Source organism: Schistosoma haematobium, chromosome 1 (genome assembly GCF_000699445.3).
Source record: "Schistosoma haematobium chromosome 1, whole genome shotgun sequence".
Classification (NCBI taxonomy): domain Eukaryota; kingdom Metazoa; phylum Platyhelminthes; class Trematoda; order Strigeidida; family Schistosomatidae; genus Schistosoma; species Schistosoma haematobium.
Window position 1 is genome coordinate 72,878,287 of NC_067196.1, and position 20,909 is coordinate 72,899,195.

At 37.7% G+C, this 20,909-nt stretch overlaps 1 protein-coding gene across 2 annotated transcripts in view; it reads left to right on the forward strand.

Annotated features, from left to right (window-relative positions):
* Positions 1–20,909, forward strand: part of DNTTIP1_1 (Deoxynucleotidyltransferase terminal-interacting protein 1) — a 63,725-nt gene that overhangs the window by 9,484 nt on the left and 33,332 nt on the right. Inside the window, exons 3-5 of one of the 2 annotated variants that reach the window (XM_051209625.1) lie at positions 1,943–3,108; positions 11,065–11,162; positions 17,209–17,317. In XM_051209625.1, the coding sequence (XP_051075082.1) occupies positions 1,943–3,108; positions 11,065–11,162; positions 17,209–17,317 (1,373 nt within the window). Of the gene's footprint in view, positions 1–1,942; positions 3,109–11,064; positions 11,163–12,305; positions 14,570–17,208; positions 17,318–20,909 lie in introns of those variants that run through there. The other variant, XM_051209626.1, reaches the window with a different exon arrangement.

Here is a 20,909-nt window from a genome sequence, read left to right on the forward strand (position 1 = left end):
TCATTAATCGTCTTCGCCATTTTGTGCTTTTTCTTAGGACAAAGTGGTCCACATTTTTCTATACAGGGTATTATTTTCTCTCTTAATTAGTTAACCTTTATTCTATATTCTACATTCTTCTGTTAATGTAAACATGACTTCTTTGAGGTTGCACCCACCTACTACAAAAGTATCATTTTAAATAATGTCTCGAAAGTTAACCTTAATGATTATCTGACATTTAACTGGAACTCATAAACAATGAATTCGGGAAAGCTAGCACAGTTTTAAACCTGGACTTGGATGTGTAGATCAAATATTCACTCATCATCAGGCTTTGAAACGTGGGCATGTTACCAAGGCCCAACCATAATTGCATTTGTTGACCTTAAGGCGATATTCGATCCCATCAGTTGCGCTTTGTATCTCTCGTTAGGGTATCTACCATAGACGTACGCAGTGCAAACACTAGCCGCAAACTATCGTTCGGGTCAGAGCTTATGGCAAGCGGTCATGGGAATTGTCAACTTATAGTGGTGTTTTTCATAACTGGTCATCTTTTTTTGTCTAATTTCGTTATATATATTTTCCTAGTACTATTACGTTCCTTATCAAACTTTCAAGAGATTAGTCTTCTCCCTATAAACCTACTCATCGACCTCAAATTGGCAGTCCTATTTAAGGATTGTCATGCGTAACAATACAAGCATATTCAGTATATACTTCTCTCCCTCCAAAATTTTGATTCACGACAAGAGGAGATAAATTTGTCCCGTTTATCGACCACTTCAATTATCCTAGAAGTTGCATAAGCCCTGGTGGGTTGGTAGCTAACTAAATTTTGCTACGGATTCAGAAAGGTCGTTTGGTTTTTGGTAACGTTTGTCACTTGTGGCGTAGGCAGGATGTCTATCGCAGAGGTTCATTCTGTATCTTTATATGTCTGGGAAATATTGCATATGAAAATAAAAGATATGAATAGGACATGAATATTTCACCATAGGTGCCTTCGTAGCATTTCTCAATTATTATAGAACACCAGATTCAGCTATTTTGAGGTTTGACTCGGGACGCTAAGCAAAGATGAGAAGCTGATTGATGAAGTTGTGAATCCTCACTGACTAGAGTTTCTAGAACATATGTTATGTATACTAAACTACCACGCCTTGAGACGCGATGTTGGATTGAAGGGACTACCAAACCAAAGCATGGCATCGGTCTCTGCAATCATTGAGATCTAGACCGGGTCATGTCGGTAGATTCAAACTACTTGACTGCGGTCGAGGCGGTGATTGCCAGACGTTGTATGACTTGGATCAGATACATCTATCCATATCTTTCTATAACTTTTGAATTTAGTGTCATCCCACACTTTCCATTCTCTGATCTCATTTTTATCTATTACGCTAGTGCTATTACTGTTTATTGTACTCTGGTATATCACTATGGTGATATGTGGTGAAACTGAGCTGATGCACATTTGTACCAGATTCTACACTGCATATAGATGACTGACTCTTCATAGTTAAATTTCCATTACAGTTGATATTGTTTTCTCGTCTGCTTCTTGTTAGCTTCCTTTCTGACTGTCCTAATATGAAATACGATAATTTGGATTGGCAGATATTCCTTCCAGGTCGTAAGTTGTCTGTTACTCGTTAATTCCAGGGAATAAGAATGAGTTTCATTCATTCCTATCGAGTACAGGACTGTGTAATCGACTTCGAGCCACTTTTTGTATTTCAAGGTTAATGATACTACTTGGCTGCCCAAACTGATGTAGATGCTACAAGGTTCAAGTTTAAAACCTGTTAATTGGGAGTTGACTACCTTACTCACTATGTTTTTATTGTTTATTATGTTACCGATTATATAAATATTGGTAGTGACCTATTGTTACAATTATTCTATGACTCATATTTCCCATTCATGTTATGTATGATTTACGTTTTATTCCAAGTAGACATCGCTTCACTAAATTCTACCAAAGAACCATGTTCAATAAGAAATTCAATTTATGTACCTGAAAATCGACAAACTATTATGGGATCATTTTGTCGACAAATAACCTCGTCCATTATTCCTCCTTCAGACCCGATTTTATCTTATTGTAAACCAACAGATTTAAATTTGACTTCAAATAATAATTATATTGCATCAGTGCCATCGATGTTTCAACCGTTACCTTTTTTACTACAATCGACTTCGTCTTCAGTGATACCAGTTTCATCGTCATCAACCTTATCGTCCAGTTTATCATCTTTTCATAGTCCGTATAATTTACCATCGTCTGTTTATCCATCCGTACCATTTTCTAACCATCTATGTCCTTCATACTGTTCTTTCTCATCTCATAGTTTAAAACCTATTCCAAGCGTTAAACCTTATTTATCCTCTAATCATACATATTTAGAGTCATCTAGGATTATACTGGATAATGTCAATAGTAAATCATTTAATCAAACGGCTACATTCAATGCCCCCAGTACGACAATAACAACTGCGACTATGAATACCGCTGCTATAATTACAAATACAACAGAAGATTGTGCTTATCATCAATCCGAGCAATTAAATTCAACTATATTACATCATGCATCCAGTGATAGTTTATCTAATCAAGACAGTAAATCCTCTTTCTTATATCCACCTGTTTTCAATTTCGCCTCTCCTAAAATTTCTGCCATCGTTGAAAATATTAGTGGTAATAATAACTCCTTAACTAATTCAGTTGCTGATCAATTCCCAACATCTAGTTCAAATATTCCTCAAACTTGCTTAATTCCATCATCAACATCATTGACTTGCATAAATGTATCTCAATTAACACAAACCTCTACTGTGTCTCCAACTCAACTGCTTAGTAATAATACTAACGATAATCTATCGAATAACTTCGAAAATGGTATGCTGATTACTAACAGTAATAGTAATAGCAGCGGTAGTAGTAGTAGTAGTAGTAGTAGTAGTAGTAGTAGTAGTAGTAGTAGTAGTAGTAGTAGTACCATTACTACTAGTTGCATCAGTACTATCAATGATGATTTGAATATTGACAAAAAATCGCCTAGTCTTAATATTAACAATTCATCTGAGTCAAATACTTTGGAAAGCACAAGTGCTGACGAAAAAGTAAGATCATTTTTGATTTTATAATTCTTTTGGCTTTTATGCTTTAGTAGTAAATACTATAATGATATAGCATGGTATGGGTCGCAATGATATGATAGTTAAAGCACTAGAACTTCAATAAGTTGGTTCCAATTTCTGATCCCACTTATTTTAATTTTGGTACCCAATTGGTAGTATCACTGGCTCCCCCACTGTGTGTGGCTCGAAGCCAAATTCATGGTTAATATGTTACATGGTATGAATACTATTATAGAAATGAAGATGAACGACATTAGATATTATCACTAATCGGTTCAGTAAATTGAGTATGAAACAATATTAAATTGTCTATTTCCTTTGGATATTAATCAATTTTTCAATGTATAAACAATAAGCTAAATAATTTGATTTAGTAGCGTGTATATTGTGGCGGGCGGTGTCCAAAATCTGATACTGATACACCGTGTACTACGCGCCATTCCCCCAACTGACTAATTGAGTGAGAACATAACAGTAAGCGAGAGTGTATTGGGCTACCGGAAAAATGCAAAAAAACATATATATATATATATATATATATATATATATATAGTCAGTTGACTATCGGTTTCTTCTCTCAAAATTTTTTCAGTCGCGATTTTGATGCCTGTCTGGTGAGCAAATTACCAGTTCGACTGTCTCAGGCTTACTGCTAAATTTGAATGACCATTTGTTCTGTCATCGAGAAATTTTTGACATAAGTTCGCATATTGATTAATCCTAATATGTTATGAGTTATTTTAGAAGTTGAAGAACCCTGTATTTCATTTTAAAAATAAATCTTTATCGTTTATACTTAAAGGCAATACAGTGGCTGTTATGCTCGCTTAATTGATTTATGAATTACTGTAAATATTGTAATATGATTACTCATTCGACATATACTTGGATAGAAACCACCCTCCAAGTACGAGGAGTAATGATGCTACCAGGTTGCTCAAACCGAGGTGCGTGGAGCGGGGTTCAAACCTAGGGCATGGTGGTTGGGTTCCTTAACCACTAAGACACCATTCCAGACTAATAAGATACTCACGGGACCAATCCAAGTTGTTTTTATGTAGCAGGACCACTTTGTTAATATATATTAATAGGATAATGCTATTATTGATGCATAGAATATCCGGACAGAGTAATATGATTACTAATTTATTGTAGCTTAACAAATAAATAAATAATCACTTAAATCAAGGTTAAGAAACAACCATTGATTATTCACTTATGTTCATCATGTAACTAACATGTTATTCAGTCACATATTATGTTTCTTTCTCATTTGTCTGTCCAAGTTTAATAAATTGTAAAACCATAATTTTGATAAATTGATTCACAACTGAGTAGTTCACAGTGTAAATAAACTAATGTATTTCGGTAAATAAGCGTAGCTTTGTATACTCTACTTCGAGCCACGCTTTTTATGTGAGAGTGATAGATTATTCGGCTGCCTGAATCAAAGTAACTAGAACTAGATTCAGGCCTGCAACCAAATTAATAATGTTTTAACAACTAAGCTATCCCTTCATTAACCTGTAGTCTAAGTCTATACGATGATATTTTAATCAGCCATTCTAACACCAATTGAATTCTTAAGCTAATTTTTAGCATGATTTACTTTTGACATACTTTCTTCTCTTGGCGCTTCTGTTTAAATACTTTTTACAACTAAATACAGAAGGCGGACGTATCGTGAATGCCAGAGTGGTTTATGCCAATCTGCCCCATCTTTTGCACTGTCATGATGTTATTCTGGTTGTTAAAGGTTGGATTTACAACGCACCAATAAGAGTTCTCCTCTGTGCTTCTGATACCTGGTCTTCTCAAATTGGAGATGTTTAGCAACTCTCTGTGCTTGATCATCGTTGTCTGTGAAGGATCGTTGACAGTTAGTAATGTTGAGGTTTGGAAATATGTGTTTGAATGCAGTGACGGTAACTAAACTAATGTTACTATCTTGAAACACTGGGTTCGGTGGTTTGGACATGTTTTGCGGATGTCTTCTCAGTTTCTTCTATACAGTGCATTATTTGTCGACATCTGAACGGTGTGATAAAGGCAGAATGGTGTATGATTTATAAAATGGGGCTGTGTTATGAAAAAAAGTTGTGTAGGACTGGATTCTATCTATCCATTGCCCCCCAAATGCCCTGGAACGGCCGAGAGTGGGGAGAGTCCGCTCTCCCTCTCGAAATACTCTCACACGGCCACGCGTTTATAGCCTCTGCCAGGGAAGTCCTACTCACTGCCTTCTCGTGGCGGGGGTGTTGTTTACGAAAATGAGAGGACGAAAAGCGAATGTCCGGCGCTTTAACCGGATCACAAACCAATGGTGCACATGGGCTCCAGTATCCTGAGGGAACGAATGGCGTATGAACCAATCTTTGGTCACCGGCTACCATGGGAATGCATCTCCTTACGATGCTCCACTGCCTTGTGGGTTAGACCTTTAAGTCAAAGGCTCGGGGTGTGGCCCCCTAAGATAACCACCTGCTTCGGTTTGGGCACCCGGGCAGTATCACAGCCCACACACAAATGATGAACTCTCTATATCTATGGAAATTACTTTTCTCGCTTCGAAAAACAATCAATTGATCCAAATTATTATCATTACTATTATTATTATTGTTATTATTATTTACTACATCATTATTCACCCTCCTTTATTCCTACTCCGTCTATACTTATTTTTTCAGTTCATACAGCAGCTCGTCTTTGGTGGAAATTCGACTGTATCTAAACGTTCTCGAGTCACTGTCCCGTCGAAAATTGTATGTTACCACCGAATATGAGTACTGAAGCAGTTTTTCTGAAACCACGTGCGCCATTCAAACTGGCTGCCTTCAACGTTCGCACACTTATGCAGGTCGGACAACAGATAGGGCTGGCTATGTCTTTGGAAAGTCTTAATATTGATGTCTGCTGTCTATCCGAGACCCGTATTCAAGACTCTGGTGAAGTACTACAAATTCGCTCTACATCTGTCACTTCAAAAAGCTTGTTTTACGTGCGCTTATCCGGGGACCCTGTGGCATCTTCGTCTGGTCTCGCTGGCGTTGGTGTCGCATTAAGCGCCAGAGCTGAGGCAGCACTAATCGATTGGATCCCCATTAACAGTTGGTTATGTGCTGTTAGATTAGAAAGTTCCATCAATGTGAGAAGAAATCGGCGTGAGAAACGATGTCTTTTCGTTATCTCCGCCTATGCCCCGACAGATTGCAGCCCGAATGCAATCAAGGATGAGTTTTACCACCAGTTATCTGTTCTTCTCCAGAAAGTGCGTTCGACAGATATTGTAGTACTAGCCGGAGACTTGAATGCTCAGGTCGGGCGTCTAGGCACAGAAGAGAGTCGTTTAGGTGGCCGATGGGGACTTGTTGGTCGCAGGTCAGATAACGGGGACCGTCTACTGCAACTATGTACAGACCACAACCTGTTTCTGGCTAGCACTAAATTTCGGCACAGTCATCGCCGATGTGCCACCTGGCGTCCTCCCTCTGCATCTCAAGCCTGGACTCAGATTGATCACATCGCGATCAGCTACCGCTGGCGTGGTTGTGTAAAAGACTGCCGCTCCTTTTGGAGTACCTATCTGGACTCTGACCATGCTTTGGTCTGCGCCAATCTTGCCTTACTTTTCAGTGGACAACGAAGTGACCGCCAGCAAAGGATTGATATTAGCAAGCTGGTTGCAACTTCTGTTGCAAGTGAGTATCGAACCGAGCTAGACTCTAGACTAGCTACCATTCCACTGAAAAGTATAGATGAGCATTGGTTGCAATTGCATGACGCCCTGAAAATGGCGGGTACAGTCAGTTGTAGGTTCGCGAAACGTCCCGCTTTTAAGCACTGGGTTTCTTCTGGTTCCTTACAACTCATTGAAGCCCGTCGGTCTACTCCGGGTGACCGTGAGTTTGACCATAAACGAAGGATGTTACGTAATGAAATTGGGCAAAGCTTGCGTAAGGACCGAGAAGCCTGGTGGTCGAAGCGTGCTAATGAGCTGGAAGCAGCAGCTGCACCTGGTAACTACCGGAAGCTCTTCCAGCTCATCCGAGCCACTGGCAGCAAGAAGTCTGGTGCGAGTGAAACAATCTGCGAGGATGATGGGATGCCAATCACTAACATCCATCGACGTCATGGACGATGGGCAGGATTTTTCGAAGGGCAGTTCAACTGGCCTGCTGCTCCGGCAACATCGGTCAGACTGTCCTGCCCTCCATGGCCGGTGACGACTGACCCACCAAATGAGGCAGAAGTCCGCAAGGAACTCCAACTCTTGAAGCGTTACAAATCACCTGGCCCAGATGAATTACCTCCGGCTCTTTTTAAAGATGGTGGTGACTTTTTGACTAAGGAATTGACGACGTTGTTTACGAAGGTTTGGGAGCTAGAGAGTGTACCAACGTCATGGAATGAGTCGATAGTTGTCCCTATCTTTAAAAGGGTTCACGTCGTTCCTGCAACAACTATCGGGGATAAGTCTACTCCCGATTGCGTCCAAGCTATTGGCTTCCGTCATACTTCGTAGGTTGTTCAAAACTCGAGAAAGATTGACTCGCGAGGAGCAGGCTGGGTTTCGTTCTGGTCGAGGATGTATTGATCATATCTTCACCCTCCGCCAAATGTTAGAACATCGCCATTCTTATCAAAGGCCAACGATCGTAGTGTTTCTTGACATCAGGGCTGCCTTCGATTCGTTGGATAGGACTGTTCTCTGGGATTGTCTATTGAAGAAGGGTGTGCCTGAGAAGTTTATTAACATCCTAAAAGCCCTATATACAAACACCTCAGGCAGAGTGAGGGCATACAACCACCTCTCTCCATTGTTTCATTCAAACAGTGGGGTTAGGCAGGGTTGCCCAATCTCACCATTCCTCTTCAACTTTGCCATCGATGACATTCTGGAAACAGCTCTGATGAATGTAAGTAATGGTGGTGTAGATCTGTTGCCTGGAGAAAGACTTCTCGACCTTGAGTATGCGGACGATATTGTCTTACTGTGCGATAATGCCCAAGGCATGCAATCCGCACTTAATCAGTTGGCAATCAGTGTCCGTAGGTATGGTATGTGCTTTGCACCTTCGAAGTGCAAAGTACTTCTACAAGACTGGCAGGATTCCAATCCTGTACTCACCCTGGATGGTGAGCAGATAGACGTAGTCGAGAAGTTCGTGTATCTGGGTAGCTGCATAAGTGCTGGTGGGGGTGTGAGTGATGAGATCAACGCACGTATAGTGAAAGCCAGAGCGGCTTATGCCAATCTGGGCCATCTTTGGCGCCTTCGTGATGTTAGTCTGGCTGTAAAAGGTCGGATCTACAACGCGTCGGTGAGAGCAGTTCTGCTCTATGCTTGTGAAACCTGGTCTCTCCGAGTTGAGGACGTTAGACGACTTTCTGTGTTCGATCATCGTTGTCTCCGAAGGATTGCTGACATTCAGTGGCAACACCATGTCAGTAATGCAGAGGTTCGGCATCGTGTGTTCGGGCACAGAGATGATAATTCAATTGGTGTCACCATCTTGAAACACCGACTTCGGTGGCTTGGACATGTTCTCCGAATGTCATCCCAGAGAATTCCACGTCGTGCATTATTTGCCGACTCTGGGACTGATTGGAAGAAGCGGAGAGGTGGTCAGTGCATGACATGGTGTCGTGGCATGAAAGAAAGCTGCAAAGGACTGGCTTGTGTCGGTCCTTCACGACTCCCTGGTTGGGGTCCGAGAGATGGTGCTACACAGTGGCTAGAGACGTTATCAGATATGGCTCAGAATAGAAGCCAGTGGCGATCCTGCTGTAACCTTCTTTTACTTTCTTCATAAAAAGTGGTTGTGTCTCCCTTACCTGAAAGATTTCTTCTGATTGTACCTGTCTGTTCCGCCATTTTTACCATCATTATTATTACACCACCTTACATCAATCTCTTTTTTTTCTCATTCCCCTCAAATTCTGATTGTTTTGTGTGGCGCATATATATTTGGCGCATTCTTGTACCAATATGTATGTGTTTAAATAAATAAATAACTCAACGGTTGGGATCCGAGAAATGGTGCAAGTCCATGGCTTAATACATTATCAGAATGTATTAAGCCATGGACTTGCACCACCATCCATTTGATCATAGGTGTCTTCGAAATATTGCTCGTATATCCTGGGACCATCGAGTAAGTAACGCAGTTGTTAGGGGACGGGTACTAGGTTAGGATGGCAAATCAATTGATGACGTAGTGAAACTTCATCAGCTGAGATGGCTGGGACACGTGTTACGTATGCCCAACGACCGACTACCTCGACGTGCGATGTTCAGTGGTATAGGAGTAGGTCGGAAGAAAGCTAGGGGCGGCCAGACCAAAACATGGCACAAGTCCATGAAGTCACTGACAGGCGGACTGAGTCATGTTGGTAGGTGTAAACTACCTGGTTGGAGACCGCGAGATGATGGCAACCGATGGTTAGAGACCCTGAATGACATGGCTCAAAATCGTTTGCAATGGTGCAGGTGCGTACACTCTTTGTGTTCTCCCAAATTTTGATATCCTTATTCCTCCTTGTCTCTTTTTTTTCTCTTCCCAAATTTATTTCACTGTATTATACTCTTTAAGTAACATCTCCAAACCCTAATCTTTCCGATTACTGCTTATACTCTTACTACCTCTACCACTACGGAATTCGAGTCGACTGCATCTCTATGCCAATGTGGTGTGGCAACTCGAACTGATGTACGTACGTACGAAGTTCTACGTTGTTACTGACTGACTGACATTATCAGAAACGGGTCATGATAGAAGTCATTAACGATCCTGCCATATCTTTCTTTTATATTCTTCACAAAAGTTAGAGGAACCCCGTCAATTGAAGAGTATTTTTTCTTGTATTTTCAGGCGATCCGTATCCTTCTTTTTAAACTATCCTCGTTAATGTATTTTTATTCGCTGTTTGTTTTGGTTACGTTCCCCTCTCCTCCCTTAATCTCATTTTATTATTTATGTGACTCATGTTTATTTTTATACCCTTTTGTACCGCTGTTTATGTTTTGAGTAAATAAATAACAGGAAACAAAAATCGATACTGACTAATATGTATGTGGTAAATCGGTTTGTTTATCTCGATGTCTTTCTTATTTCCTGTCAACACCTACCTTGGTGTCAATTGGAAAATAACTAATGGCGGTTAAACCTAGACAGGGTATTGGTCTGTGAAATTATTTAATGTTGGAATAGGTCGTGTTGAAAGTCACAGGCTTGATATTATTCAGCGATGTAATCCTGCAATGCTACTGGAGACCTCATGTGACATGAATGACAGTCGGTTACAGCGAACCAGATATGATCATCCTTTATTATTTTCCAGGTACTAACAATAATATTTTGGCTACTTTTACTTTCATCCTGTTAATTTCCTTCCCTTGTTTGTTTGTTGCCTGGTGGCTGGGGACTTTATGTGACAGCTCAAAATCTTTCACAGCGACGCAGATCCATTCACTCTTTATCGTCCTGTGAATATTGAATTCAAGTATTCCTTCTACATACATCTTTTTGACCTGTTTTTCTAACCACATTCTCAACTCTTATTCCTTCTTATTGTCGTTACTACTAGATTGTTTCGATGGTATGGCTACTTTGACCAACGCACATCCGTGCCAGACTGTACTTTGATGATAACTGAATAAAAGTCTGTGTACTAATGCCAAGTGTGACAGTTTAGGCGGACATACATATTTCAGGCTCTACTGTGTATATGATTGATTGGTACCAACTAATTGTCATCTACATTTTTAATACCTATTGACTTCCATTAAATGCCATCAATGCGCTTAGTTTACCGTTGTTTGTCGTAGAAATTAAATGTCGACGAAACCACTTGATAGCTATGTGTAATATTATCTTCATTAGTCTTCAATGATTATTAATTAGATATTATTTTAATTTCTTTTTCTGTGGTTTTTAGCGCAACGGTCTTCCACGTTTCAATTTACGCTATACTAATGTACTTCATTATCCAAAATATTCCAGTCGTAAAAATTCAGGCTTTGAAAGACGTCTTAAGTAAGTCAGTTAGCGTTTATTACTACTATTTACTTATTTATTATCACTATTTTAATAGTTAATGCAATTTATTTTAGTTAAACAACCATTGAATAAAAGGAAGCATTGGACGTCTGTTTCGTTAAATACTTTATTCAACAAATAAAGTAGTCACAAATCTGTTAATTTCATTAAGAATAAAATCTATATCAACATAATAAGCGATCTGGATGACGTTAAAATTAACTTTAACTCTGCGTAAGGTCTATCGCCCTGAGTATCATTATAATATGTACAATGAACAGTGTGAGAATATTATTGCTATAACTTGTGAATTGAATGCTGGTTGTGTTGCTTTCTGTATCTGGTCCCCGCTGATTGTTATGTCAGAAACGCTTATCACTTATACTCGGAACGAGGGACCTCCGCAATTCCCACAACGCGAAAGTAAGAACACAAAGACTGGTATAAGTGAAGATTTATTAACCCCAAAAACATGACGACAACGACCCTAGTCGAAAATACACTCATTTATATATTGATTCGTACACCCATTTTGATTAATATTTAGAATGAAATCACACATAAAAAATACTTAGAGTTATAATAAATCATATACTGAGCATAGTTCATATCAATTGAATACAAGAATATCGTATATTATACAGAATAAGATATCATACGAGGAAACAAAACAAATATTACACTGAATAATCATTGCTCCCAAATGCCCTGGTACGACCGAGAGTGGGGAGAGTCCGCTCTCCCTCTCCCACTCGTACATAGCCTCTGCCAGGGAAGTCCTACTCACTGCCTTCTCGTGGCGTGGGTGTTGTTTACATAGATGAGTGGACGAAAAGCGAACGTCCGGCGCTTTAACTGGGTTGGTGAACACGGAGAATCCACCTAGAAGAGTTGGAAAATCCTGATTTCAAATCAGTGGTTCACATGGGCTCCAGTATCCTAAAAGGACAAATGGCGTATGAACCAATCGTTGGTCACCGGCTACCATGGAACTGCATCTCCTTACGATCTCCACTGCCTTGTGGATCAGACGTTCAGGTCGAAGGCTCCGGGTGTGGCCCCCTAAGAAAACCACCTGCTTCGGTTTGGGCACTCGGGCAGTATCACAGCACTCACACATATCAAATGAGATCTGTGTGGCGCATATGTATTTGGTGCCTTCTTGTACCAATATCTATGTGTTAAAATAAATAAATTATAAAAAAATAATCATCACATTGAATCAGGACGGAAGTAATGTTGAACAAAACTCATAATGAGTAAATCAATTGAATTTTGACTTTTCTTTCCATATTATCAATTATGAATGATGATGAAACTGGTTCGAAGCTGATCACAACCACACAAAGCCTTTATCTATAATGTTTTTTCTCTAACCAATGAATCGCATTGTTCTGTTCCCGTATTCTCTGTTAATTTCATCCAAAAAAATCTTTTTTTATTTCTAATCTCTATTGTATTTTCTTTTAAAACCGTTAACTAGTGTACACCATTGAATGTTTATTAATTTTATTTCTGTTTATTTGAGCTTTTTTTATCCTCAGTAAGTTTAAAAGTTGTACCACAGACAGATGATTGACATGTATCAAAATATAAACTAATTACTTCAGTTCGTCAGATATCAACATGTGATCAATCACTGTGTAGTGGCCAATGTTGTATTTGTCTTTCCCTTTTGTGCTGATCGAATTCTGTCTATCAGGTTTCTGACGAGCTTCAAGTAGCACGAATTCTAGGTTCAGTATTTCCTGTCGACTATCTTTAACCAACTAACACCAAAACATTGTGCACGTGAAATCGAGTCACATGGTAACTTGATTGATAAAATTCGATCAGTACTAAAGAACTATGTTCAGGGTTTTTCTGTCGACTGCCTCTAGCCATTTAACATCACATTTAATCACCTGGCACGAATATGCATTGGTTCAAATTCCTTTAACCGTACATCAGTAGTATGAGATAGGAAATTAATAAGATATATAACAAAAAAGCCAAAATAACATTAGTAACAATGATATTAAAATTTATATGCGTGTTTTTCAATAAGCGATAAACCAGTTGATAAGGTTTTGAATCTTTACCGACCATAAGACAACCTGTCTATGTTCTTAGCTAAAGTTTTGCGTGAAAGTTGAAGGTATTTGTACTAAGACTAGTCATTAATTTTTCTAAAACATATTCCGAATCACAGACTTTTTCATCTAGATGAAGTACACATTACAAACAAAATAAATGGTTAGAAGAGATCATTGAATTCTGTAACTCGAAATTAATTACACTGATCCAAACTACTGACACATTTCTTCTCTTTATGCTCCTATCGGTCTTGTATATCATTTTGTTATTACTATTAATATCGTCTGTTTTATATTTTTCTTGTATGCTATAGAGGTGGATTGTATAAATAAACGAGATTTCTAATTGTTAAAATAAGTAAAACTCTATACTTTGATAAACAGATGTACACAATGATATATCTTAACCGAGTAGTGATGGTTACTCACATGACACAGTTATTGAGTCGAATGGCCGAAGAAACAAATGAATACTACTGGTAGTTAGAAGAATAGAATATTTTGTCACATAAAATAAACATCGTTAGAATTCATTAAATGATTGGAGGATATTACTTTTAATGGTTACTCACTCTCCAGTAAATTAAGATCCGACTGTTAAACTGGATTGAAACCTACCATATAACTGTACCCATTTGTTTTTGCTTTTTGGGTTATTGTGTAAGAGGACATTGCGGATACCAACGTTGTCAGACGCCACATATCCGAAAAGAAATTCAACGATTATAAAACAATGAACTAGTTATTTGTAGTCTACAAATCATTTGTACAATTTACGCATGCACCCATTGTAGGCTATTAATTAAATTATTGACTGATTTAAGGGTAAGTTAAGAGAGTTAGGCTGAAACATGGCATCATGTCATAAAGTCATAGACTGTTGGTTTTAGTCATGCTAATATATCAGTGTACTTAGTTCAGAGGGTGGTACTGTCCACGCAGTAGTCGCGATCAGTGGTTGAAGATCTCGGATGGAATGGCTCAAAATCTTTGGCAATAATACAGATAGATTTATCCAGTGTATTCCTCAAGACATTGGGTTTTTATATTATTTTATATATTTTTTATTCAACCAATTCATTCCATTTTTTGGTTCATATTCTCTACGTGTAGTCTTTTTTTAACGACTATTTCAACTTATTTTCTATTCATTTGGTTAATTTCAAACTGGCTATGCTAATTTGATTTGGCGACATAGACTGATCCCCACATGTATCTATCTCAACTCTTACTTACTGTGGTTATGACTACTGTCCGACTAATATTCACTTGGGAATTTCAACAACCATGGCCATGAAATTTACAAATGATCAGTAACCATTTAATCAAGTGAGGGTCGATGATTTCCTAATAAATATTGTCTTCTGTTTTATGTTGTTCCGGTGTGTGGGTTCCCAAATTCACCACTGTAATAAAATCCTGATAATACCAAAAATAGAAAAAGATACACAATCTAAAGAAAATTCGTTTTTTTTCTCTGTGTATTATTGTCAGTTTCAAGCTTTAAAGACAGTTGTAGTATTACATTGGGGAAACATCTGTATCATGTCAAAGATTAACGTTACGTTCATTTTGTTGTATATGTTTCCTATCTTCACGACACATTATATATATACCATCCATTCTGGTTGATATAGTTTTGTTTTATAGTCTATATTGGATTTGATATTATCCGTATCATGTGGTAATGATTATTATATATGAAGCCAAAAGAACTTGACATCATCACAACACATGTATGTTTAATCACATAGCATTGACTAAATAATCGGTTATCTGACTGTCTAGCCATTCGTACTACCAATACACGCGTAAATGCCAATATACACTACTTTCCTTCGTCATGAGTATCAATCACCAACGTTAAAATGGCCTAGTTTAAACAATTTGGAAACTCGATTTCAGCTAGATTTATTTTTAGCCTAGATTATTATAATTAGTCTAGTAGTGGTATGATTTCAATCACCATTTTCTAAAGTATGCTTGTTGACCGTTTTGTTTGCCTGTTATTTTCTATTTGCACGAGATATACGTTTTTACAGATTACATTTTTACACTGATTTTAGGACTCCACGCCTACGCAATGTATATATGTACACACGTAGACAAATTAACGCATATTTGTATTCATATACTATTCTTATCCAATGTTTGTTAGCTTGTTTTCTATCTAGGTAAGCATAACAGCCATGACTATGTCAGTGAAAAAAGCATGATTGACCTTGAGACAGGTTACATTTGCTACGCGAACCGTTCTAAAGCTACAATGTGATCGTATTACACCCACGCTATTTCACTGGAAGACAGATAATTCATTTTAGTCTGCAGAAGTCATTATTTCTTACGATTGGTTTCATCTAAAAAGTACTAGTTAAAGTATTGATGATCAAGGTATGAAAATAGTTAAGGGACTTATTCAGCATGACTCGGTTACTGTATCAGAGCCTTGTATATATTAAAACACGAAGTTCAGGGAAGACAACTTTCAGTGAACTGGTTATTACGCTTTACAATCATATATATATATACCGTAGCGACCTATGAATAAGCATGATGATTTGACAAAAAGGTTATAATACTAGATTATGTAGTGTAAATAATAAAATAAAAACTTGTGTGTGTGCGAGTAAAAATTCATATGAAATTATGGATATGAAAAATTATATCAGCACTGTATATCAACACTTAAGTAAAAATGAGGTATTAGGTGTTGGGTGATCTGGCCATTAAAAACTACGTATCATGTGTCCCTTAGCTGCACTCTGAAAACTGTATACCAAAGAGACTTAAGGATTGTTAATTAATGACACATTGTGAAATAAAGTTATGTCGAATTTACATATGGTGAGTGGTAAATATCAGCTTTTGTGTTAATTTTCAAGGTTCATATGATTTAGTGGCCTGAAACTTTTATCGAAAAAAACCCCCAACTCTCGAAGTCGGCGGAAATTTTGTTTTATTTTTCAATCTATCATGGTAACTAGTTAAATCTGCTTTTAGAAAGAAAAATATTCCCTTCAAATATATTTTCTTACTCTTAGACTATTTGTTCCTTGTAACAGTTTATTTCTTTGCATTATTATGATTATTTTTGCTGCATAATTTTTTCTAATTTTCTGCCTTCACAATATTGTTATTTTCTATTCGTGGTCATATCAAAATATCGGTTCAAGTGCTACATATTGGGTTTTGAAGCGGAGAAGTATTGCTTGAAAGTTTAATCTTCTAACCTTACTGCCTTACTGCTTTTAACATTATGACGTTGTCGACGAGGTCATTGAGCAAATCAAGTTATTATTGTCTTTATTATCAGTTTGTTCAGTTATTTTGGAAATCGTATACTTCGGTTATTTTTGTTCACTCAATCGATTATTTTAATAAGTAAATTGAAAAGTCATCTGATTGGTGTGTAATCAAACACTGAAGCCATCTAATGACGGATTTTTCCAAACAAACATTTAATATCTCGCTTGCAAACTCCCACCTATCTGCTCTCTTGACATGGTTACGTATTGTAGAGTGTAGTTATCATGGTTTTTACTTAGTATGTAAGGGGGTTGGCTTCTGTCCTCATCTGTGCCTGTATTTTGTCCACATACAAAGAAATCATAGCACGTGTGTGCGAAGTAAAATGTTAACGAAAATCTATTTCGCTACAGGGTTACATTTGAAGATATAAGATCTCAATAACACTTATATCATCCAGTTATCGTCTCCTTGGAGCCTGCTACAAATATACATCAGCTCAAATTGTCATACTATATCATATATAATCGGCACAATGTTATATATATTAAACTGTTGAAATAGTAGTAAAATGAATGATGAAAATATTTGTAAACACGTTGGTGTGTAAGTTGGATATAAGATAAATCAATATATCTTATTTCTAGTATTAGTTGCTCACTTTCATTTTTCCACTTCCTTTGCTCATTTGTCTTTATTTTTTCGCTTTTCTTCTACTTTAGACATACTGGACTAATTTTAGATGCAAAGTCAACTTTACGTTTATTAAGAAAATTCTTACAACCATTCGTTAATCGTGACTTTGATCAGCTTATGAAAAAGTATATGGATGTAAGTGTATTATATATATATATATATATATATATATAGTTCCGTTATTATTAGATTATAAATATTATTGGAAATATATGGACAACTGTCTCAGCGTTAAACTAGATAAGTATTGTTGTGAATTAGGATTCCAATGAAATGTGTTTTGTTAACTTTGTGTGTTTTCTAAGATCAATTGCTTAATTGTAAAGCTCTCGTTGATTTGGACAACATCAGCTTTTTCTTCACGTAGAAGTAAAATGATCATGTTGCCGAGAGCAACAATGAAAGCTTCACTAGGCTCAGAGAACACAACGAAAAAGCATCCATCATTTCATAAAGGGCTTACTCAACAGTAATACCCGAAAAAAAATGTATATTCTAAGTGAAGAACAAAGAATGAAATATATTTGGAGTTTGCGTCATAATTAGTCTAGAAACATATTTTTGGTTCTTTGTAATTTGATATTGAATAGAATACTATATGGGTTAATATTTAAACAAAAAGCTACTATTCAATCGTTACAAATGTATCTATCAACGGTTTACATTAAGTCATTCATCCATTTACACGTGCCGTTTTTTTAATTGTTCGTTAGACTTGTTCTAACTGACTGACTGATTTGTTAGACTACTTTTCAGTTTACGGTACATATATCAATCAGTCACAACACAGAACCTGAACGTATGTACATTGGTTCAAGTTGTCATACCTCATTAGCACAGAGAGATGAAGTTGCTAGACCGAATCCCACAATAGTAGAGGTAGTAACAATATCAATGGTAGTAGATTAGGCATCGAAGTTATGACTCGAGAAGTGAATATAACTTAGTGAAATAAAAAAAAATGTTATGAGAAATTGATAATTTCAGAATTTGGGGGAAGACAAAGAATGAATCGACCTTCGCTATTGCAAACGGTTTAGACCCATATCATTCAAAGTCTCTAACCCTTGATTATGATAATCACGCAGACTTCAACCAGGTATTTAGCACCTATTAAAATGTCTAGATCCAACTGTCAGTGACTTCATGTATTAATGCCATGATTTAGTTTTGCCGCTGCCTTCTGCTCCAGAAAACATTGCCCGTCGATGTAGGCGGTGGGTGAGGACACTTAACACTTGTCCCAACCAGCTCAGTTGATGAAGATTTACTACCCCATCGTAACCTAGCACTCTACTCTCATGACACACGACCAGTAAAATGCAGACAAATACGTGCTCGAACTAGAGCATGATCCGGGCTCTAGAATGTGGGACAGCTATAAGTCTTGTTAATTTGAACACTTTATTCTGTTCCTAAGCTATTCTGGTAACCCGCAAGCTAGAACTACGCAGCGACCTGAACTCGAGAGAAAAGGTGCAAAGTAAGCGAAAAACACTTTACTCCAAAGGTTCATTTTTGTACAGAAAAACACGGGTATTTATAGATGTTAACATTTGTTAAGTCAACATCATATTTTTGCCAATCCGCTAAAAGACATATTATGCTACTGACCAATACTGGCACGCCACGTTGATATTCTAGAAAGCTCCATCATGCTCTGATTGGCTAGGACTCTTCGGCTCGTTTAGGGCCTCTGAAAGCTCCGTTGCAGTTCTCGGAAATTCGACTCAACAGACAGTCTTCAATCGATCCCCTTCAACGATGGCTAATGACAATGTGGTCGGTTTGAGTCAATTATAGTGGTCACCACGTCAGACGATATTTCTCCTTATGTTTAACGTCGGTGTGTGCCAGAAATAGTCGGTTATTTGAGCTTAGTTCGCTGTGCCGCAAAACTGTAAGATCTGCATAAGTGCCTCTTGGTTTGATTTGGTCTACCTACTTAGGCAAGAAAATCGCCTGTCATTATTATCAGTGTTTAGCATTGAAGATTAAATAGCTTTCCGAAACCTCATGTTTAGCTTCATCCGAGCTGCAATAAGTGGAAATTCATGCAAAGACAACGAATGGGCAACGGCGTGTGTCTCTACCTTTTTGATCTTTTACTATCCTGTTTAGTCGACCAGCGCACAAACTGTCTATTAGAATCCGGTCTAACAGAACCTGTTCCGCTTTAGGACTTAACGCTATACCTACAACAGCGAGACCACGGGGAGTAGCACTAAAGTCTCCATATACTTGAAGGGTAAATTGTGGTGGTTCTTTATATTGTTAAGGTGAGGTTATAGGAATGACTGTACTTGGATACTGTGTGTGCGTTTCGGCGATGCAGCATACGCCGATAGCGTGAGATCCTAGAGTTCTAGCTAAAGCAGTCTTTTCCCGTCTGACATAATGTCCGAACATTAAAAGCTCAAGCACGTAGTTTAAAACGTAGTTTCGGTAGACCTAATGGAACATGTTATTTATATTTATTTTATTTGAACACATAAATATGGGTACAAGAGGGCACCAAATATATATGCGCCACACCATATTTGTATGTGTGGGCTGTGATACTGCCCGGGTGCCCAGACCGAAGCAGGAATGGAACATGTCAATATAAGTCGCTTGGTTTATTTCGACAGACAAGCTCTACCAACTCGTCAAGATATTAGCTACGGTTTGATATATATATATAATGGATGTGAGTAACAACGATGAGACCTATTAGCTTCTTCTGGTAACCTATTTTAAATCATACAGTTGTATGTAGAAAGCAATTGCCTAGTGACAGAGGTAAATGCTACGTATGGTGTTTAAAGCCCCTTTCGTCTAGTTATTTCAGCAGCCAAACAGATAAGTTTAATGTTTTTGTTAGCTATAGTTTTGTCTGATGAAGTAAATTGTTATTTAGAAGAAGGATATTTTAAGTATTTCTTCCTCAAAACGAACCGATTTTAGATAAATATCCAATTTATAAAACTCAATTCCCAAGTAAGTCTATCGCAATCAATATAGAGTTATAAGATACATCAATTTATACACGCAACTCTGTGACATAAATACCTAAAGTCCTATGACTATATCGTACTGTAGTGAACGAAAACTTCCTGTTTTCTTCATTTCAGTTTTCTGCTGGTAGGCATTCCACTTCCGATTGTTACTACATGCTACTTATATCTATCAGCATAAGAAGCATACACCACAGTACCACTAATTGTTTCTTTTCTGACAGAGAGCGGTAAAATCCTTAAAGCACAGAGCTGCTACACCAAGACCTGCCTGAAAGAACGTCGAATGTGAGGTTGGCTTGGAGTGCTTGTCCCTACGGCTCCATGGTCACTGTCACACGTCACCACGGTCACTACTAACCTAGTTAGCTTTTCGGATACTTCAAGAAAAAGTGCCCTTCCACGGTATTGACAACTGGTATGTGATAACTACCCACATACTTTTTTGACAAAAGAGTGACGTAGATAGAAAGTAACTGTAAATTAATAGGAATAAAACAAACTTGTTCGAAATAATACCGAACTTTGTATTTTGCTGGTGTTTATCTATTTGTAATAGAATTAAATGGCTTTACTGATTTATAAATACTCATAGTTTCTTAGCTGTTCGCTTAGCTCATGGTAATAATCGAAATTTTGTCTGTCAGGTTTTTGAAATCTATAACGAACTTTCGTCATTACTGATGAAATTGTAGTTTGTTCCCGCCCTGTCTTCATTTATTCACAAATGA